The sequence below is a fragment of the Ptychodera flava genome, chromosome 20 (genome assembly GCF_041260155.1).
Source record: "Ptychodera flava strain L36383 chromosome 20, AS_Pfla_20210202, whole genome shotgun sequence".
NCBI lineage: Eukaryota > Metazoa > Hemichordata > Enteropneusta > Ptychoderidae > Ptychodera > Ptychodera flava.
Window position 1 is genome coordinate 29,115,113 of NC_091947.1, and position 22,964 is coordinate 29,138,076.

General features: G+C 35.3%; 1 protein-coding gene and 1 long non-coding RNA gene across 2 annotated transcripts; one reads left to right on the forward strand and one right to left on the reverse strand.

Moving 5' to 3' along the window:
• Positions 1 to 6,395, reverse strand: LOC139120533 (uncharacterized). Its single transcript, XR_011549111.1, has 3 exons — positions 5,930 to 6,395; positions 4,913 to 5,092; positions 1 to 3,930 (listed from the first exon to the last, which is right to left on the reverse strand). It is a non-coding gene; the product is annotated as an uncharacterized lncRNA (long non-coding RNA).
• Positions 6,396 to 12,032: 5,637 nt separating this feature from the next.
• Positions 12,033 to 17,919, forward strand: LOC139120534 (uncharacterized). Its single transcript, XM_070685006.1, has 5 exons — positions 12,033 to 12,601; positions 13,935 to 14,047; positions 15,140 to 15,315; positions 15,750 to 15,870; positions 17,351 to 17,919. The coding sequence occupies exons 1-5, from the start codon at positions 12,118 to 12,120 to the stop codon at positions 17,753 to 17,755; spliced, it is 1,299 nt and encodes a 432-aa protein (XP_070541107.1). The 5' UTR covers positions 12,033 to 12,117; the 3' UTR covers positions 17,756 to 17,919.
• The last annotated feature ends 5,045 nt before the right edge of the window (positions 17,920 to 22,964 follow it).

Genomic DNA, 22,964 nt, shown 5'->3' on the forward strand with positions numbered 1-22,964 from the left:
TATAATATAACATACACTTTACTTGTAAATATGGAAAGAATAATGCTGACATTAATACTTTGACCTCAATTTTTCTGTATCCTATGACATGTATGTATATTTTCTTCTTTTATTTCCATGTTTGTATTGTACTTTCATTTCCTTTTAGCCAGAGCAGTTTTCTACACATATTTTTTTTTACAGGAAAGAGAAAGTGTTTTTGAAACTCACAACGAAATGGTGTAATATTGATATGATAATGTAATAAGATAAAAAAAATCATAACTTTTTTACAAATTATGTCTGTCACTGAAGTGGTCTTAACTGAACAATGTGATTCCTGTATCCATTAAACACTATGTTATCTAAAAGATACCTTGAAATATTGTGTGTGTCATTATGAATATATTTTTTCCTTAAGCTCAGAAAATACTGGTGGCGTATCAACCATGTCACCATTTGTCATTGACCGGTGGTGACATGGTCACTATGTCACTCCTATTTCCTTTTGCTGAACAAAGAAAAATATTAGGGAAGTGAAGATCACGGTCCTTTGCTTGCAGATTGGCTGAAACTACGCATTTTGATGAATACTTTAAAGGGACGAAGTTGCTGTTTTCAAATTATTTGAGTTATTTTCGTTTCATGCAAATAGCTGGTAATGGCATTTGGCTGACTGCAACTTGCTATATTTTCAGTCTCCTCCCTGCTTGCAGATACCACAACAAATGCTATAATGACATAATTTATTGTACGTACCAGAAATTTTATCACTTTCATATTTACATCTGTACATGCAAGTTGTGAGTCCGGCTGTGATGATTGATAATGCTACATGTTTCAATAAACAGAGCTACATAAATAACTTCTCACATGGCAAAAAATAGGCAAAATAATTCAAAAATATAGCGACTTTGTCCCGTTATTTACACATCAGTAAGATGATAGATAAAGTAAAATATCCCAGCCATTCCAATATTTTCACATGTCAGACACTATATTTTTATGATCAACGATTTACATGTAATGAAAGTGATAAGCTATTTATGGAAGGAGGCCCATAAATTCAGGCACTGAAAAAAATTGAATATTTGCTGCATGTTGCGTTGATATGGAACAATGAATGCACCATGTGTTCCAATTTCACACTATTTTAATTAGCCCAAGGTGAAACAGCACAATAATGTTGTCTGGGTTCATGGAAATTACTCTGTGTTGTGCAACCCTTTTACATAAGTGGTATTCAGCAACAGAAACCCCTTTTACAAGTTGAAATTTTCAAATTAATTTAATTTCCCAACTTCGTTATCATTCCATCAGTGCTAACAGTAATATATAAGCCTTATCTCTGGTAATTGGTGGTCAAAAATTTATATGGAAAAGTCTCCGTAATTTAACCTTGTCTTTGTCATGCCAGCAAGTGATTTATCTTGAACTACCCTGGCTCTGATCCAACCTTGCTTTCAGAATCAAGACAAATGATTGGGAAAAATTTCAGGTGAAAAGTAAGCATTACATCTTTAATCATTTCATACTGATAAACAGGGCTCACAAACAGTTGACCTCATCACTTTACTGACAAAGAGTAACATGACTAATTCTGCAAAACAAAAAAATGACCTGAATATTGATGAAATAGATGCAGTGTCAAAAGGTGACGACTTTTAGCCTTTGAAAATGTCATGGCTCATTACCATGTGTGAAGCTTTCGCTTATGAGTGATAGTTGATGGTTGATTTCAAAGAGAAGGGACATTGACTGATACACACCTGAAAGTGACGAGAAAACCAGAAGAGGGGAACTAGCTGGCAAATTTTACTAGTTTACCACAATTTTACAATGACAAATAATCCATACCTAAAAAAAATATTTATATTTTGGTATTAATACCAATTATTTGTCATGTTACTCGGTGGGTATACTAATATGTCATAATTGAGGATAGGAAAAATCGTAGGAACCGTAGTTCCAAAATCATTTACGGTAAACATTGATATGTTCTCCGTCCTCAGTGAGAATACTGACACTAAATATCTTACTCATCTACAATACCACCTCTCAAGGCATCTGTGCCAAACAAATATAACCATTTTTCAGCTGACAACAACAAACAAGCACAATTATAACAGAATAGGGCTTGGAAATTCCTGAGAACAGTGAGGGTCCTCCAGTTAGTTATTTTAGTTTTTTTAACTCCATGCAAATCAGACATAGACATCACATGAATAGAAAAAAGTTATTTCATAAAACCTATTTTCTTTGGTTGTCCGATGAAGGAAGATTGTTTCTGTAATATGTGACAATAGAGTAAGATATTGTCTACGTGGGTTAATCACAATTATAATGGCAGTTTGTGCTAATGAGCGCCAGACCTTTCTCCGAACATGTGGTCATGAGTAATCTGATTAAAATCCCATACAGAGTCAGAGATGTGTTGGTCTTTTACACGATCGTATAATGGTCTTTTATTACTGCAGTCCTAGTGAGAAGATGACTGAAGCAAAAAGGCTGTAAGCGTAAAAGACCGACCTATCAGATTGGATAACGAGAAAATACAGCAAAAGTTTACCGTCATGTGGAGAACTGGAAAGGCAGACAACATTAGGCTTAGCAAAATAAAGCAGTTTTACAAATTAACTTTTGTTTCAAATAATCTTGTCATAACATTCTTAACCCAAATTATACAATAAGGCCATGCAAGTACATGAAGTATTAATACTGGAATATATGAAACTTGAAAGTTTTGGGGAAACTTTTAATAAACTTTTAACCAGCTCTTTCATTCTGGCTGTAATTATTTGCAGAAAATGATTACACAGTTCAATGTGTTCTCCACAGTAACTGACCATAGGATCTAGCGAAAATGTCTTCCCCAGGGGTGGGGGTGGGATGTGTAGGTGATACTCAGAGTTGATTCACTATACAACATTATTTGTGAAACTTGTGGAATGTTAAAGGGTTTGCTTCTTTCGAATTCGTTACATTATGGTATAGTATTGCAGGATATAGCCGGCGTAATTAACCTTCAGCTCTTTATTCAGAAATTTTGTTTTGAATTTTCGGCCTATAGTGTCTTGTTCTATTCCCTATTTTTGATGAAATACCCAGTATTCAGCTCACCAACAAAGCCTTTATATGGCATGTGTGGTAATAGAAAAATAAATTAATAGAAAAAATGTAACATCAAGGTCAACTGAATTGAAGGTGTAGAATTTGGGAAAACGAGTGTGTATGCAGTGCAAAATTTAAAAATCAATCAAACTTTTGATTGTACAAAAAAATGCATGTCAGCACTCCGACCACCCCTCGGAAGATCTAATGGTATCCGCCATTTAAAGTGGGACTTCCAATGACGGCGATGCACCAATCTTCCAATGTATCTGAATGGATGTTTCTTATTGTCTTCCTTCGTGTCGACATCCAGACAACAAACTTTCATGTGCATGGGACAATCTCTTCCAGAACAAAAAGAGTAAACCCTTTTTACGACAAGCAGTTGCTTTTGAATGATAATCCGTCATCGGCAGCGAGGTGCACAACAGTTCTGTCGGTCAAGCATATAGATGTATGTTCTGCACGTTTATTGAAGTCTTCTGTCACTTTAATTTTCAAATAATGATATCGTAGTTGATCAAAATGAAAGATCGATATCGTAATCATTTTTCATGCTTTCCTTGGTGAAGGCACGCAGTTTACCACCACTGCTACGACGCATAATCCTTTTTTGCCGCTGTCTTTCCCTGCAATACAGATCGCAGTGGTACATGCTGACAAGAATGAGATTGAACAGAGAGAGCAGCCAACTCAAGCCGATCATCAGAAAGGTATAATCCAGAAAGACGCGTTCTTTCTGCCAAAGGACGCTGGTATCTTCTGATCCCAGTACACCGGTCGAGAAGTGATAGCGAAGTTGGTACAGGACACATCCGATCAATCCAATTATCTCAATAGCTGTGAAAAAATAAGCATGATTTGAAAATCATAGTCAAAGAAAACAAACTTCATGTTATTCTCGATGTAACTTTGTCCCGAGTTTAAAAGCCGCAAACACCGTTATTTTTTTATGAGACACCCATTTTTAATTGGGTCGGGTATTTGTTCTGCCGTGTGAAACCCTTTCATAATCTGCCCTTGGATGTTATGTACGTGTTCTTTGCGAGGACAAGCCCTGGCATCGTCTTTGCCAAGACAATTGTCCCCTCGATATGTGCCGCTGTCATTCCAGAGAGTTCGGTTCACTAACAAGCATAATCACACTATACCTCCCACATTTTTCGCTCCTGGACACCATTTCTTGTCCTGTAAATACATGCAACTACTGAATACATATCATGTAGTTCTTTGTGTCCTGCAGTCTTGAAGATGAGTTAGGGGAAATGTCTGTTGTCGGACTTAACACTTAAAAGTTCTGTTTTGTTGAACCATCTGTACTCCGATATATGTCTTTATAAACATGCACAACAAAAATATGTTTATCTATAAGAAACACGTGAACAATTCGTCTCCAAAGTCATTACGTCATTCCCCTAATCACATGGAAATGCTTAGTGTACAGATTACTAAATTGTCAATACAGTCTGTACAATACTATTGTACAGATGATGACAACTGATTTTTAGTCCATCGGAGAATTTCTTCAGTAAGGTATTAAACGTTGCTATCGTACACAATGCATGGAGTTTACGAAGCTGATACTTCTTTTCAAAACATGTTAGGGAAAGGAGGAAGAAATTTTTACTTTTTTCTGGAATATATCGTTCAAAAAACTGTCATTACTTCAATTTAGCAAGTTTTATGAATGATGTACATCCATGCCAAAATATACGAATTCCCTGTCGCAAATACTATTTATGATCTCGCTATGAGATTGATAATGGACGTATCAATTTGATGTAACCCGTTCAAATATTGAACTAGCTGCCAAACCACTCACGTAATATGCAGGCCAATACGAAATGTGTCCTCATTCCAAGTGTGCTTCTTCGATGCTCTTTCGCCATGGCGCATAGGCTTAATATAGTCTCCAAAATCACAGAGACAACGATTAAACAGATCAGTGCAGAGGTAATAACCCAGAACCTAAAATGGTAAATGTTTGTCGACAGGTATCGAGCTGTAAATAATAAATAAAAGAATAATAAAAAATATGAGGGTTATAACGATCAACAACTTTATATTGAATGTATGGGCTACCGATACCAAGTCAGTATGATATATCGTACTCGCTACAACGAACTGAAAGGCAGGGCCAAGAATGATCTGTTGATTATTTGAGCAGTAACGTCAACTTTGATATTTAAAACGATCATTTCATCGCGAACGAAACCTTCACTATCTGAGCACGGCCCGCTAATCGCATCGGAGTTAGAAGGGCGCCAATGATGATTGGGCCATGTAAGTTTTACAACACTGCTAATTTGTCGGACACCATGCTTTCTTAAACACACGTATATTCAGACTCCATTCACTTATACGACATCTCTTACATAGGTATTGAAAGTATTTCAATTTTGATTTCAACATCTCATATTTCAAATCTGGAAGATTTTGTTATGAAGGCAAAAAGTGCGAGTCAGTGTTTTTTATCAAGTAGTGTATATATTGATGATGAATCTGTCCATGTGTATCTGATATTAATATACAATATTGATTTATGTAAGCTGCGCTTTTATTTCGCAATCCATCTGGCACCTATAAACGATGATGGTGTAAACAGAACTCGCAGGCTTAACTTGCTAATGGTTTGTGTTTTTGAATACCTGAAATTATAGAATCCACAAATGATATATTTGGAAGGTGGTCTTCAACTTGATCTTTTTAAAGGAACTTTCTGTTCATATTGACGATATGTTGTAAATTTCATGGCAACGAAACGGACACCATCTTATAGAGCTAATAAAATCAAAATTTTAACCCAAAACAGAAAGTAAAAGACAAAATTGTGGCTTACTGTTCAGATTAGTAATTCTCACACCCAATCCATAGTTGAGACATTTTGTACCGTAAAAGTGTCCAAAATAGACAGTTCCCAGGAACGCTCCTCTGTCGCAGCTTTGAAGGGCGTCCGGATAACGACCAATGAATGACGATTCGGTGGTTGTGTTCCTCCAGACATACACCTGGAAAAGGTGTTGTGTGCCTAAGCTACCAGCGAACAGTAACAATCCAAATAAAGATAGATTCGCGGAGAAGAAATAAGTAACCCGATGCTTTTTGGATTCACCGGCGTTCATAACTATATCATGTATATAATCACAAAATAGGTGCTATCAAAACTGAGCGTTGGGAAACGCACTGCTTTTGGTATCTTCATAATGCGCCATGTGTGCATCTGAGACTGATGAGCTAAAGCTCGGGACCTCTACATGCGAATCTATCTATGCTGAATAAATTAAGTTAAAAATAATATTCGCCCTGAATCGGATCATCCCAGATACAAATTTACACATGTAAATATGTATCATAACATGTACTGGTTTAGAAGAGAACTCATAATAAAAGAAAATCCGTTTCAATGGAAATAAAGTTAATTATTGCATCCGCTAAAAACTTCTCTGTGTCGTTACAACGGTCAGCTGTGGATTAAAATACATAAAGATAAATTTTCATCGTCTCTTTTCTGTAAATGTTGACGGTTATTTTTAGAGGAACTGTGTTTTTTGGGTCACCTGAAATGACATCGTTTAAACGAAGCCGACAATTTGTATGCGTTTTGCGATGATGCTGTCTGCAGTGTCGCACTAATCCTGGTGAAAGTAATTGTGGCGCGGGAGCATATATAGCAGCTGCGCTGCATTGATAAATGTGTGGTAGTTACGCGGATTACAATTACTTGGGACAAATATCATTTGTGTTGTACGTTTTAATATACTGGGTAAGGATTGCTGCACGACAATATATGAATTGGCTCCTTTCCTTGATCGCTCATAATTATCTCGATATTCATTTTGGTGAAATATTTAATATCGTTTACGGTAGAGTACACCAACATGAAAAGATTCCGTCGACTTCGGCAACAACACGTAGGCCTATAGGGAATATCAAAAGATTGCAGCTCATTGCAAATATCTGCCCATACAGACACTATCATTTCCTGGCATTGACAACGCCCAGAGGAAAATTTCAATTCCAGGAATTGACAACGCTCATGCACTGAATTACTTGTCCCATATTGTCCAAACTTACGAAAGAAATTAGTTTGCACAGCGGGATAGGTGGAAGCCGCGTGTGGTACAAAACAGACCGCTCATTATAGTCGTCGGACATTTTACGGAGAAGTTGTGTAACTTTCATCCATGCGATGGTTTATATATTCATGCTAATCTGTGTTTAGCCGAGACTGAAAGATCCGAAGGATGGTTTAGCCTTTCTCTGGAAAAGGGGAGAATTACAAGAGCTTCATGCGTGAAGTGACTTTCCTGACTCCAATTGCTAAATGAATGAATACTGAAAGCTTGTGCTTCGCTACGCATATGAATACTTATCTGCATCAAGGTATTTCTGATATACCCAGATATTTACTGTCATCTTGTTCTTTTGCAAACCATTTAATTTCTGCAAATTTATGACACTAATTTTTTACACCGACGTATGCGATAGAGAAATAACTCTAATTAAAGATAATTGAAAGACTACCGCAGACTTTGCCTGAATGCAGCCTTTGTGACTCTGCTTGAGTGACAATGTCTTGATCAGTCCAGTCAAAATAGGGTTAGACCCACCACAAATTGCAACAGAATTTTTTTCTTCAGAATGCATTTCAGAGAGGTACCCAGAACAACATATTAAAAGTTTACTCGAATCCACCTTGGGGAAATATGACTTATTTGCATAAATCAAATATGGCGGCCAACCATCCGACAAAATAACATAATTGGCTATATATAACATGTTAAACAAGCTATTTCAGTGATTTCAAAGTCTGACACAAGGAATTGGGCCCAGAGAATCATTTTGGAGGTATAATATTTCATATGGGCACTTCAATAATTTGCATAATACCAATATGACGGCCAACATTCCTACAAAAGACATTTTTGGTCACATACCACGTATTAAACAAGTTATTTCAGTGATTTTAATGTTAAAAGTATATTTTTTAGGCATGGACGATTTTCGAGATGCAATGATTTGCATAGGTAATTTGGTAATTTGCATAAATCCAATATATTGGCCAACATTCCTACAAATCACATTGTTGGTCATATACCACGCATTAAACAAGCTATATCAGTGATTTTAAAGTTCTAATATTTTTCTTGGGTATGAAGAAACACTTTTAGTGGCTCAATTTTACAAAGGCCCTTTGACAATTTGCATAAATTAAATATGGATGCCATATTAATGCCGCATGGCGTAATAGCTTCTAATATAAATAAGGGTTGTGTATAGTTTTTAGCACTAGGAAACTATCAAGAAGAAACTGTTAAGTCCTTGGACATTCATTTTAAAAATTTTGATTTTTCTGTATATGACGTCTGTTAATGATTCTTAGTTTTCTGAATAATATATTCTCTTTCTGAATATAACATTGGATTCATCTGTGTACGGCATTTTCGTAATTTGTAAGGGTGTTTAACACTGTACAGTGTCAAAACATGTAATCTGTAATGTTTACTGTTAAAAAAAGATGTGTTCAAATCTTAGGTTTTAATTAAGACTGACCCACCTTCTTATAGATGAGTGCATCTTTATAAGATCCCCTAGATGATAGGCAAGAAGACATCACACATAACAGCAAAAATACAATAAAAACAAAAAATCTAAAAAACAGAAAAAATGATATGACCAAAATAAAAAATACCATAATACATACGAATTGAAACTTAGCACTATTGCAAACAATGTCACATTCATTAAAACTTAATGGACACACAAAATCAAAAAATCTGAAAACTGCATGCTTTAGTAAAGGCTTAAAATTAATCCAAACACAGAATCCTATTACTACACAATACAAACAAGTACATCTAAGTCATTTTTCCAAGTTTCACTTTTCCAGATGAATGTTTGTATCGTGTAACAGTTGGATTCTGTTGGGCTAATGAGTTGTTTGAATTAATTTTAAGCCTTTGCTAAGCATGCAATTTTCAATTTTTGTGAGTTTGTGTGTTGATCAAGTTTTTAAGAGTCTGACATTGATTGCATCAGCGCTAAGTTTTAATTTGTCTGTACTGTGGCATGTGTTATTTTTGGTCACATTATTTTATTTTTCTGCGTTTTCATTATCTTTGTTCTGTTTATTGAGTTTTTGCTGTTATATGTGATGACTTCTTGCCTATGGTCTAAGGGGATGTACCAAAGATGCGCTCGTCCATAAGGAGGGGGTTCAGTCTAAATTATAAACTAAAGATTTTGTACTCGAATTTTTTAAAACAGTAAACAATACAGATAACATGTTTTAACACTGTAGAGTATAAAACACCTATGAAAATCACAAGTAATGCCATACACAGATGAATCCAATGTTATATTCAGAAAGAGATTACTATTAGATGACTAACAATCATTAACGGTTGCCATATTTAGAAAAATCACAAAATAATTAAAATTGCATGACTATCTTACTTCTCAATAGTAAACGCATATCAACATATACGTATTTTAATCCGTTCGGAAGTCATATATGTAAGTCTACCAAATTTGCTTTAACATTCTTTTAAAAATACAATATATTTATGGAGTATTTTAATGAATTCAGGTATTAAAATAATCTTTTATTCATAAATGGATCATTATTGTAAGGAAATTTATAGTTTATTTTCCACATTTGTAAGAATAAATGTTCAAGAACTTAAGGTGGAGGTGTACGTCGCCAACACATTTTTTCGAAGGAATATTTCTCATCTAAGATGACAAGGAAAACCGTAGAAACTATTTTGTAAAATGTAATATTTCACTCGAAACAAGAGTATATCCTTATTCTAAAATGGCTTGTTCTGAACCACTGACGCTCAAAAAGTGCTTAAAATCATGGTTAAAATAAAAATGCCTCCAGTTTAAAATGTAAGAATTTTAGTGAAAAACAAAATAGTTGTTTTGTTACATAGCATTTAAAAACATAACGTGAAAATTTCAGAAAATTTGACCCAGCCAGACTAGAGTTATATTCTTTGGAAATCTTGAAATTCGGATAAAAGGGAAGCAGGAAATCGGGTGATTTGCATACATTTGCATACATTAACCCTTCTATATCATGCAACTTACGACTGCTTGCCAAGCTAAAAGGTGAACCTAACCAATTTTTAATCTTGGGTTAACAAATTACTCAAAATTGGACGAATGTTTACAAAAAAATAATTTCGAGCACAATACGCTGCGTTGGGTGCAGTGCCCTCTAAACAGTTTTTTCGTTGATATTCCTATTGCTAAACTCTCTACAAGCTATTTGGGCATTAATTTGGCAGCCATATTTCATTTCTGAACATTATCTAAGTGTGTTTTAAAAACATTGAACCGCAAAAGGTGTTTCTTCATGCTAAAGAAATATATGGCTGAAATAAACTGTTCAATACATGATATATGACAGAAAATGTCTTTTGTAGGTATATTGGCCGGCCTATTGGATTTATGCAAATTAACGAAGTACCTATGTAAATCATTGCACCTCAAAATCATTTGTCCATGCCAAAGAAATATACTTTTAACTTTGAAATCACAGAAATAGCTTGTTTAACCCTTTGACTGCTGTAATTTTTTACACTAAAATTTTAATGCAATATTTTACCAATTTCTGTGAATTATTTCTGTACGTGATTTTCATAATTTTGGACCGAATGGATATCATATTTCAGCAGCTACAGTTTTTTTATGAAAATTTTGGCAAAAAGCAGAAAAATTGACTGTGGTACATTTCTATATAAGTTGACAAAAATAGACTTTGGCCAAAGGGTTAATACGTGGTATATGACAGAAAATGTCTTTTATAGGTATGTTGGCAGCCCCATTGGATTTATGCAAATTAAGGAAGTACCTATGAAAATCATTGCATCTCGAAAATTGTTTGTCCATGCCAAAGAAATATACTTTAAACTTGGAAATCACAGAAATGGCTTGTTTAACCCTTAGATTGCTTTACTTTTTTACACCAAAATTTTAATGCAATATTTTACCAATTTCAGTTATTTTTTCTGCACATTTTTTTCATTATTTTGGACCAAATGGATATCATTTTTCATCAGCTACATTTGTTAATGAAAACTTTGGCAAAAAGCAGAAAAATTGAGTGTGGTACATTTTATAAAGTTGACAAAAATAGACTTTGGCTCTCAAAGGGTTAATACATGGTATATGACAGAAAATGTCTTCTGTAGGTATGTTGGCCACCATATTGGATTTATGCAAATTAACAAATTACCTATCCAAATCATTGCACCTCGAAAATCGTTTGTCCATGCCTAAGAAATATACTTTCAATTTTAAAATTACTGAAATAGCTTATTTAATACGTGGTATATGACCGAAAATGTCTTTTGTAGGAATGTTGGCCGCAATATTGGAATTATGCAAATTACTGAAGTGACTATATGAAACATTATAACTCAAATATGATTCCCTGAGCCAAATAACTAGTGTCAGACTTTGAAATCACTGAAATAGCTTGTTTAATACGTGATATATGGCCAATTATGTTATTCTGTCGGATGGCTGGCAGCCATATTTGATTTATGCAAATTAGACATATTTCCCCAAGGTGGATTCGAGTAAACTTTTGATATGTTGTTCTGGGTACCTCATTAAAATGCATTCTGAAGAAAAAAATTCTGTTGCAATTTGTGGTGGGTTAGGTGCCAAAATCTCGTAGATTGACTGGACTATAAAGATCGGGATCAGATGTGAACTTATTATTTCACTCTAAAAATTCATAAATTTACTCATATAAACTTCTTTAGCCATGCAATAAAAATTATTTCGCGTTCTCAATCTGCGTTTACAAGTCATCTTTATAACATATGGTCCTACTCGAACGGATACAGATGACATCCAGCAGATCATTGATCATCTGGAAGTTGAGGAAGATGTTTAAATTTTTTCACCGCTGGGGGCGTCCACACAGACGACAAGCGGTGCGAAGTTTGGCGCGTTTGGCAAAGCTAGGTGTCGTTTTCAACAGGAGCGAGACGAAGGGTAGGACTGACGATGGATGTTCCTTGTGCCCAGGACGGTGAAGAGGATACAGACGATCCTTGTGATGAATCTGCAGTGTCATTCGATGATGAAAATGCCGACGGAGGACACGAAGATGATGAGCACCGCTACCCGGATGTTACTAATAACCATTGCACCGAAGACGAGGACGAGGAATGTCTGGACTACAAAATGGGAAGATGCATGGTACCTGTGGAAACTAGCTGTCCAAAACATCCCCACATACTCTTCCCCTCAGCTCCAAACTGGGAAAGTTGCCACATGAACAGATTTCGCTTCAGGACGTATCAACAAGACGCAGGCAGCTTGCCAGAAGAACAAGTAATCTGCCACTGGCTCATGCAAAATACCTCTGACATATGTGTAGATAGCAACCATCAATTGCCCTCGTATCCAGCCACACTGGATACGGCCTCATCTATCGTTAAGACACGAATAAACAAAGTGCAGTATCGTGCCCTGCTATCAACACATAGTGAGTGCTTGTTAAATGGCAATCAACAGCTGTCAATATGTTTACATGTAAACATCTGTATACTTTTTCATGTTAATGAAAATTACTGGAATATCTGTGAACGCTCTTTAACTTTAAGGTGGAGCTGAATGTTGCCAACACAGTTTTTTCAAAGCAATATTTCTCATCAAAGATGACAAGGAAACCCCCTCATACTATATCTTTTCAAAAAGCAGAGATTTAAGTTTAGTATGGTAGCAGTAGTTTACTCGAAAGATGAAGTGGGTGTATATTTGGGGTTAAAAACCTCAATTTTGGTATTAGTGATAAAAATTAATTTAAGCCAAAAACTTGACACTATTTTCTGAAATGTAATATTTAACTTGAAAGAAGAGAATAAAAAAGAAACCGACTATTTTATTTTGAATTATCTATCCTCATCCAAAAATGGCAAGGGTTGAAAAACTGACACTCAAAAAAAGTGATTAAAATCATGATTAGTAAAATTCAAATGCCTCTTATATAAAATGTAAGAACTTTATTGCCAAACAAAATAGTTGTTTTTTAAAGAGCATTTAAAGAACATAATGTGAAAATTTCAGAAAATTTGACCTAGCCAGAGTGGAGTTAAATTCTTTGGAAATTTTCAAATTGGGAGGAAAAAGCAGCCAGGAAATCGGGTGATTTGCATTCATTTGCATAAATTAACACTTTATCAAGAAACTTACTACTGCTTGACAAGCTAAAAGGTGAACCCCACCAACATTTTAATCTTGGGTTAACATATTGATTAAAATTGAATGAAAATTTGCAAAAACGCGATTTTTGAGCAAAATATACTGTGTTGGGTGCAGCGTCCCTTAAGGAAAGCGTTTCTTTGAATTTTATTCCAATGAAGGGACCATTGTTTATTGGAAGTAATTGCACTTTGTGTGCTAAATAGTGCTGAGATATGCTCAGTAGCTAATAGATACCTTTATTGTAAAAAAATCGGTGGGGGGGGGGGCAGTCCCCTGTAATATTCTTCATCCACTGCCTCTCCCTCTCCACTGATCTGGCACCTCATGTTTTCCATCTACTCTTCGAACTAATATTGCTCTCACATTTTAGCATTGAAATTTTTGAATTATTTCTGTTTTAGATAAAACAGTATACTGCTTCATGAATGTTTCGTGCATATGGTTATGGTCTCTTTTCTATATGCGAATTTAGTTCAATACAAAGACAGCATGTCTGTTGCATGCATATCAAACTTCATGAACGTAGTTTTATTTCTGTTCCTTGCCTCTAATTCCCTTATTAATTCTCGAGGCCTCATCAACTTTCCAATATTTTGTACTTTATTACTCTGCAGTCAAAGAACATCTAGAAGGAGACGCTTTTGTGAAGCTTTTGGTAGATTTTGCTGAAGCATACGATATGACCAGCGATTACATACCAAGTCTGATACAGGCTTCTATGACATATGTAAGTCATATATCATTTTCATGCACGGTTGCTTGTTACTAATGATTGATATTTAATAGGAGGGGGGGGGGTGTGGTGTGGGAACCGCCTGTGCGACTTTCTTGTTTACAAACATTGTATTTCATACACGATATCTAGACACATCATGTCAACATAGCTGCAATATTTAAATTTCACAATGTACATTATGACAAACATGTTTTATACGTAACTTTCATCAATCGCCAACCATAGATACTGTGTTTACATTGGTTGTATGCATTACAGTTCCGACCACCTCCCTTTAAACTTACAGTTTAGTACTTAAGTTGCATGACACATCTTCCACCGTCTTGATTTGTCAGGGGGAAATCGTATGGAAATGCTACATTTTAAAATGCTGTAGACTAAAGTCATGCCTACAGGAGTACCTTTAGCCCACTGCTGCATTGGTGTAGTGGTAGGTGAGATGGTGGCATAAAATGTCATGTATGAATGGCCCACACCAGTACTAGGTTAGCCAGGACTTAGGCTTGTGTAGACTGAAAGATCTCTTGCTCTTGAGGGGGAAGAGTAGAGAGCGCCCTCAATCCTTCAGTCTAGGGTTTGTGTAGATTGCCTAAAACTGAATTCTGAGCTTGGACCTAACTTACTCGCATGCATCGTGTGTGAATCCTGTACTAGAAAGAGGCCAATGGCTGCATAAACACAAAATAGACTTATGAGAAAACTTGGATGAAAATTAAAACTGATTTGCTCAAAAAGCAAATAGATTTTGTTTCTGTAATTTCACGCATCACTTCGAGACCTTGTTGTCTCTTCTTTCATTTCAGGTATGTTCAACAAAACTCCCTCCAAACAAATTCATAACAAAAATGTAAATGATTCACAATTTATATCAGGGGATATAAGCAACACGATACATAATGTTAACAAAGAGGAGAATGTATTTTGCAGTCAGTGAAAAATAAAATTGCTGTCTCATAGCAAAGAAAATTGCATTGTCATATCATTTTGCGACAGTACCAGAAACAAAGTATTTGTCTTTATCCAAGCGTTTCCATCTAATTTTGACCAGACATATCCTGTCTATGGCAATTGTTGATCTTACAGGACATGCCAGGTGTTCTAGAAGACTCCAAGCCGCATTACAGACCAGCTTTGCTGAGATGGGTTTCAACCTTTGATTCCTACGTCAAATCTACCTTACAAGAATCATCCTTGGATCAAGTTTTGGTCAAGCTGATTGACGTCGCAGCGTATGAAACAAACTGTACTGTGATGGTTGAGTGAGTAGCTTTGAATAAATTATCATCACACATAGAATTTGATATTCAGCATTATTGTTTCTTGAAGTAATGATCTCTTATAGATATGGCACAGGAACTTGTTCATGTATGAATTGAAAGATGAGTCTGGAAAGAAACAATACCGGGTAAAAGTTAATAGTATGCAGACATTCTGTGTTGCCATTAAAGTACTGGGTATTTCAATATGCATAAAAGAGTAGACCTCAAACCTGGTCAACATCAGTTGAAACATTTAAAAACACTACAAAAAGTATATTTCACTAAAATATATGTAGGTCAATTAAATATTAGTTATATGTATTTCATAGGCCATGCAATGTCAAAAAGTTATTATGTTAAAAACATTACAAAAAGCGTCCAATTCTGGGATTTAAGTCAGTTGCAGTCAAACTTTGAATATTTTGCTGTTGCAGGATCAGAGAGTCTACAGCACGTAAAATAGTATTATGTGGTAACAGACTCCAAGTGCAGAGTAACATTGAAGTGTTGTCGGTGGATGGTCAGAGTTTATTGCAAGTTGTAACATCTTCAGATGTAAGTATCAAAAGTTAGAATAATGTAACATAATGTTCATGTGATTCACTGAAATGTATGCAGATCAATTAAATGTTCATTTAATGTATTTAATAGGTCAGGCAATGACAAAAAGTTATTTCTCAGCAGTGAAAGGGAGATTTCTTAAGAGAAAAAGTTATTGATGGCGATAATGCATAATTGTATGCAAGATGTGAGCAGATTGGGTGGCCCCACATGAAGTGCCACAAAATGTTTTTCCAGACCAGTGAATTTGTAGTTACAGTAATGTGGTCTGGCAGAGCAGCCGTGCCCCCACTGTTCATTTGCTCACCTACCTCCTGGCTGAAGCTGAATTGAAGGTGAATTTAAAGCATTCCTTTCAGGGCAAGCTTGCGTAAATGCCAGAAGATACAGTGATTGAATGCCATAGATGAGCTTTCCTAATCTGCAGTACCACACTGCCTATGGTTATACGATATTGTAATGCCATACAGCCTATGGCAATATGACATTGTAACCATTTAGGAAAGCCCACCTTTGGCATTTAATTACTTAATCCTCTGACTAGAAAACAAAACTGGAAGATCACTGAATGTTCCTTTGATGCTGGTACTTTGACAACCAAAGCTTGATTCATGGATTTACTGGACTCTGTCGACCTTGTTTGTCATTTACCATGCAGTCTCCATCATCTACTATGTATACAATGAGGGTTCTCCTCAAAATTGTCACCATTGCAAAATCATCAACTTCTGCACAAATCCACAAATCATTTCCAAAAGTTTGGTCAAATTTTGTTGAACTTATCGTTCAAGTCTGGTCAGCTTTCAGGGAACAACAAGGACATTTGTGAAATTTATCACAGCTGGAGTGATGAGTGATTGTCTCATACAGACATTTGGCATTGTAATAAGTACTCTACGTGATTTTTCAGCAGTAACCATGCCTTGAGGGTCTGCATTGTATTGCTTTCACTGCAATTTTGGTGTTCTAAGAATTAGAAGCCAGTGATGCTGAAAAATCTCAAGCCTATGGAATTGGGTTGCAAATTGTGGATCTGTTGGGTTGCATCAACCAGAATATTCCTCATGTCAGAAATATTGACCATGGTCATTGCAATCGTTAAATCTTTTGCTCAGAATATAGTTCATCTCAAGGTAGAATGTGCCTGGACGAAAGCTTTCAAATACTGAAATTTGTACAACACTTTTTTGGTCTGCTGCTTGTGGCAAATTATTTTGTCGCCTGTAAATGTTTTCACAGTGTTTTGTGAAAATAAAAAAATTAATTTTCCCCCACGGAGTTAATGAAGCATATAGTGGCCATTTTTAATTTGAAATATTGTTAAATTTTAGATTCTGATATTTATTCTTGATAGATAAAAGAAAATGTTTTAAAGTTTCCGTAAGGAAAGTTTCAGCAACCATTTAAAACTGTCTGTTTGAGGCATGTAATACCATAAGTCTTCCATCTTGTTTTCTCTATTGTATTCACACAGAATAGTGGAAATAGAAGAACCACTGATGTTACTAAAGTACTACCTCAGATGGCGTGTGAGGCACTCGCCATAGCTCCACACAGTCCCTTTGGTAATACCATGTACAAGACCGTGTACCAGTTGTTTGTCCAGAGTGTTCATTGTACAGAGACCGACAGCATTCAGTTACACGTTATCCTCATCAAATGCTTTGTGTCAGTTCAAACTCTTCAGGGCATGTCTACATGTCCAATGGAAGGCTGCCCTCGCTCATCTTACATAATGTATGAGAGGTTACCCTGTCCAGACTTCCACAGTCCTGGATTTGCGTCATTTCTTTACAAGACAGTCAAAGCAGTGTTGTTGGCATTCAAGGGATTTGAACAAGATGGACTGAGTGAAAAGTTCCTTGCGTCAAGAAGATAGGATGTCTAATATTTACAAACTTTTAGGACATTGGTGAATGCGTGCCATGTTTTTGACGGCATAATGCAACATGGACTTTCCTTCAGCTATGTTTAGAGCCATTTGTTGGTTAAGAATGGACAAATTTCTCAACATAGTTAATAAACAACTCAGTATTATACCATACTTGTATATATCCTATGTCTGTTTGTCTGTAATCGAGGAGTCCCTGGTCTGTGAAAATGGCCTCTTTGATATCGGTCTGTCTTGATATGTTTTAATGCAATTACTGCACTTCATTTCTACAAGCCTGTCAACACACCTGTTCAACTTGTGACACCGTCAACAATTTTAGATGATTTTTCCATAAATGTTTGCTTTCATTGATAATCTGTCATACAAAAACAATTACAAAATATATCCAAGTAAAGGCTTATTGACAAGGTACTAATTGGTATTTCAACATATTTTAGACAGAAGATTTGTCGACATATTGAAGAAATATGATGATAAAATCATCAGTCTCTCCAGCTCTAAGTGGAGACTGAACTTTTGATAAAATCTGCGAATTTAGATCACATTTTTGGAAATAATGTATGCAACTTTGAAGAAAATGCAATGTAATAGGCAAATTCTGGTTTTACAATGAACACTAAAAAAAGTCACTCAGACCTCATGCTGCAACAACAAAATCTGTCTGCATATTGGGCAGCAGTGTCTGTTGTCGTGCACATGCCGCTATATTTGTAACAAACCTATAACCACGAATAGCGCTATCCAACATCCAAGCATGACTGTCAATAGCTCTACCCTTACATATTACCAGTACACAAGGTATTTCTACACATATCAGTATTTCTTTATTGACAATTTGTAGAAGGTATACAATCTCATAATCCACAGTGCATTTCATTAACAGTTGAAAGTAATACTGCATAATGTAATTAAGTACTTTGAGTAAGACAAGTGTAGAAATCTCATGGCTGACTGTAAAACTGACTGCATAAACAATGAAAAGTACAATGTCAGTTTCCAGAATCTTGGCTGTATTAGCTACATGTACAGCTATAATGTGTAATTATGTTTCCACAGTCAAATGAATATACAAATGATACCCAGTTCCAACTGTTGTTACTTAAGTGTGACCTTTGACCCAAGTACCTCAAACTGCTGTGAAAATAGTCAATGGTTTTTCCCCGAAAGTTCCTGGCTTATTAATATCAAGTATTGTCATATTAATGAGCGTCAATTGTTTTCCTCAAATCAGGGGGTCCCAGCCACTATCCTAATTTTTTCAAGCAGAAAAATGAATTATGGATGGCATTCAGTACTTTACACCTGCTAGTAATATCATAGTTTCACTCAATAATTAAGGCAACGAGGGTCTAGCTAGTACATCCATGATCAAAGTGAATGGGCTTCAGGGATATTTATTCAGATTCTCAAACATTTACAATACTTGTTTGTGTCTATCACTCGTGGGGGCTAATTTGAAGCTCATGGAGTTAAGTTTTCACTGGCCTATTTTTGTGAAAATCGAAGATGTTATTTTTCTCCATACAGTTTACACAGGGATGGCGGCCATTTTGAATATCACTTGTTGGTAAATATCAGGTAATTTGTTTTTCTGGTACCAAATTTTGCATAGTGACCCCAAATTTTTATTCTTGATTTCAAAAGGCAATGGTTTGAAGTGTCCTTCAGGAAAGTTTGGGCAAAAGTTAGTAATACAATTTCAATACACATGCTGCCTTAATGGGAAAGGAAATGGGCTGAGACAGAGAATGAAGTACTCTAGGCATGCTATCCTTTTTGTTTTTAAACATTAGGTTTCCACAAAGCTGCAGCCGCATAATGGATATTGTTAAGGAAAACCAACTGTTTGAAGTCAAACAATTTTACAATATTTTATAAATACAGTATGTTTGAGGCTAAGTATTTTGCAATATACAAGTGCCTGTCACAGGAAATCAACAATGACAATGTGTACATGACACGTTTCTATATGCTGTGAACAAACAGGACATTGAGAAAACAAAGAGATGATATGACAGAATATACGCATACTTGATAATCATAGGTCACCTAATGCAAAATCCAATGATAGAATTTTACAACTGCCAATAGTTTGGCTTGCTGAACTGGTCAGTTTGTAATTTACTATGCTTCATTATGCTTAAACCATTACAAAGGATCACAAAAGTACAATCCAGTTTGAACTAAGATAGAAGCTCATATCCTGATGTTTTATTCTCACATCCGATACGCGTGCATAGCAGTTGTCCCTAGTTGAAGGGTTCAATTTTAACCTACACATTCTTTCACCTATTTTATCCTGTGTACCAACTACAATTTCTTTGTCTTCTTTCCAAACTGGTGAAATAGCAAGTATGTGCTTGTCAACACAGCCCGACTATGATATGCATGGTTACTGCTGCCAAAATGCATTCATGTCCTGACAAAATTAACATATCGACAATGTCAGGGTCTGTCACACTGTAGATATGACAGTAGCGGGACACTGTCCATGGCCACACATATATAGTGAAATCTGTAACACGTGGGATACATTGCATTTTGAAACCAACAAGTAGACAGAGAAATTGGAGTTGATATGAATAAAATTTTTGGGAAAACATCAAAAGTTCAAATCATTAAAGATGTTAAATAAAACAGTTCAGATTGCAAAGTGCATACGAAATATATATCATAAAGTGAATGTAAATTCACTGGCTTACAATCACAGTGTTCATTTGTACATGCCACATTTCTCATATAGAATACCAACAGCATTTGAAGGTGGTTGATACATTGAACATAATTGTTGAGATCTCCTGGTCCTGTGAAATCTGGTGGCAATATTGTTGTGCACCAGTTGTGTAACACAGAATTACGCCTACTGACTCTATAAAGTGAACTCTAGAGGGCGACATAAGCATTGTCTATGCATTTACATCAAACATTTTTACAAGTAACCTATGATAGAACACAGTCCCTCCACTCACTTAATTCATTTGCTGCAGACAACAAGATGATAAACACTTGCATTCTGCATCTTCAAGTCACTTTTTACACTCATCCATTTCGTAGTATCTACTTATACTTTTTAGTAAAATATAAACTATTTCATATATATTTGAGATGTATATAAATCGGCAAGAATCAGATGTTGATTAAAACCACTGATGGTACAGTGCGTTGAGCTCTTTACGGCTCTAAATCCATTTTACCTTATCCAAGATTGATGAAAAATATCTGAGTACTTTACTGAATCCCACTGTATCATATGGTGCTTGCATAAATTAAAACATCTGGATCTAACTATACAGATGAATAAATGTATTTCAAATTTTATACATCGAGGATGTGCAGGAAAGTTCTTCAGAAAGTGTGCTTTTAAAAACAAATTTTCAATGCACCATTATTGCTGTTAATAAAAAAAATGCCATTTAAATTTGCAATTTAAAAGTTTTTCCACGTTAATTATAGTGCACATTTATAGTTGACCACTTTGGCAGTTGTCAATTGACTGCAATAAAATAAATTTCCACCTTTCAATTAAACTCCCTCAAAATAAAATTTTAACTGTTATACTAAACTGGTAATCTTTTCGTAAATACACATCTTGTTTTAAAAATGGGTGAGTTCAATATTTAATGTGCAAAGTCCATTTCTGTGCAATATAACAACAGCTCAATCAGTCATTCATATTTGTATTACTACTTTGTTTTGTTTTCTTTACAAAATATAATTGGAAGTGCATGTGTAATTCATGAGGTTTCAAAAGTTCTGATATTATGTGAATATACAGCTGGGAAAACTAAATTTGGACAATATCCCCTCACAAAATACTGGGGATTTTGATAGATCACCTAAAATCTAATGCCTTGATTTTGAATCTGACAAAATACACAAACTCTCAAATAATTTTAAACAATCTCATTTCAATATGTTTGCCTTGTTTTTTGTTTGCCCTGATCTATGACCTCTGACTTCATAAATCAATCATGATCACAAATATAGGTCGACATTGATGCCAGTTCGGTAAAATTTACGAGGCACATGTACTCCATTTTACGTAAAAACCAAACTTTGTGGAAGCACGTTTCAATGTAGTTTGCCCACCCAAAACTTACAGCATAAACAAAAACACATGAATATTCATTAAGGGAAAAGATATACAAGAATACAGACTGTCTTGAGTAACAATGGTCTCATATCAAATTTCTGATGATTTTCAAAATTTTTGTTGCATGGTTTACTTGTAGGTACATTATATTTTTGCAACTGTCTCTTTCTGTTTCCCAACAAGACAGATCTGTTTCCTTTAAACACGACAGTTGGTAATAATATAATTCCACTGAAGTACCAGTGATATTTTGTTACACTCTAAATATATAAATACAGGCATTTCAAAAATTTGCAATTTGTATTCAAACACTGTTACACAACTCAGGGTAGTCTGTAATAATGTTTACAGGGCAAGGTTCAATAGAATGAGATGTTCATACACATTGATACTTTCATAACAGAACACACACATTGAACCTTCATCCTGTCAAGTTCATCAGTCAATTTTCTGTCAAATTGGTTAAAACGAGTGAGGCATAACATGTTCAATATGTTGCATGTTAACAAAGATTTGAAATTTGAAAGCCTCGAAAACATAGATACTGCAAACATGATTTTGACTGATTATATACCATATTCCAAGCAGGTGAAAATGCTTGTAGGTTTTACATGGCCCAAAACTGCTTTGTACTGACTTGGCTGACAGAGAAATGATAGGCTTGGCAGGGAAAAGATAAACCTTGCCACTCAAATTTTCCTGTATACTGGTAACATCACCCAAAATGTAAAACCATACAATATACCAAGGTGAACAAATTAAGTCATATTTCTATTGCTTGTTTTTTCCAAAGTGTCACAATTTAACAGTGTTGCAGCCAGAAATTTTAAACCAGGGGACATTGTGTCAAACTACCGTTTACTTTTGGGGAAATTTTGCACATTTAGGGGACAACATGCGTCAGTTGTCAATAGAATTTTGTATTATTTTATTATAAACTGGTTTCACAAAACAAAATTCAAGCTTTACATGCTTTACATGTAATTTTAGGCATTTGTAACAGTATACCGTCACATGTATCTGCCTAAGATCAGTTTAAGCTCTGTTGGACAACACAGCGTTTTAGTTAATTTTTTATCACAGCTTCGAAAGTACGTAAAT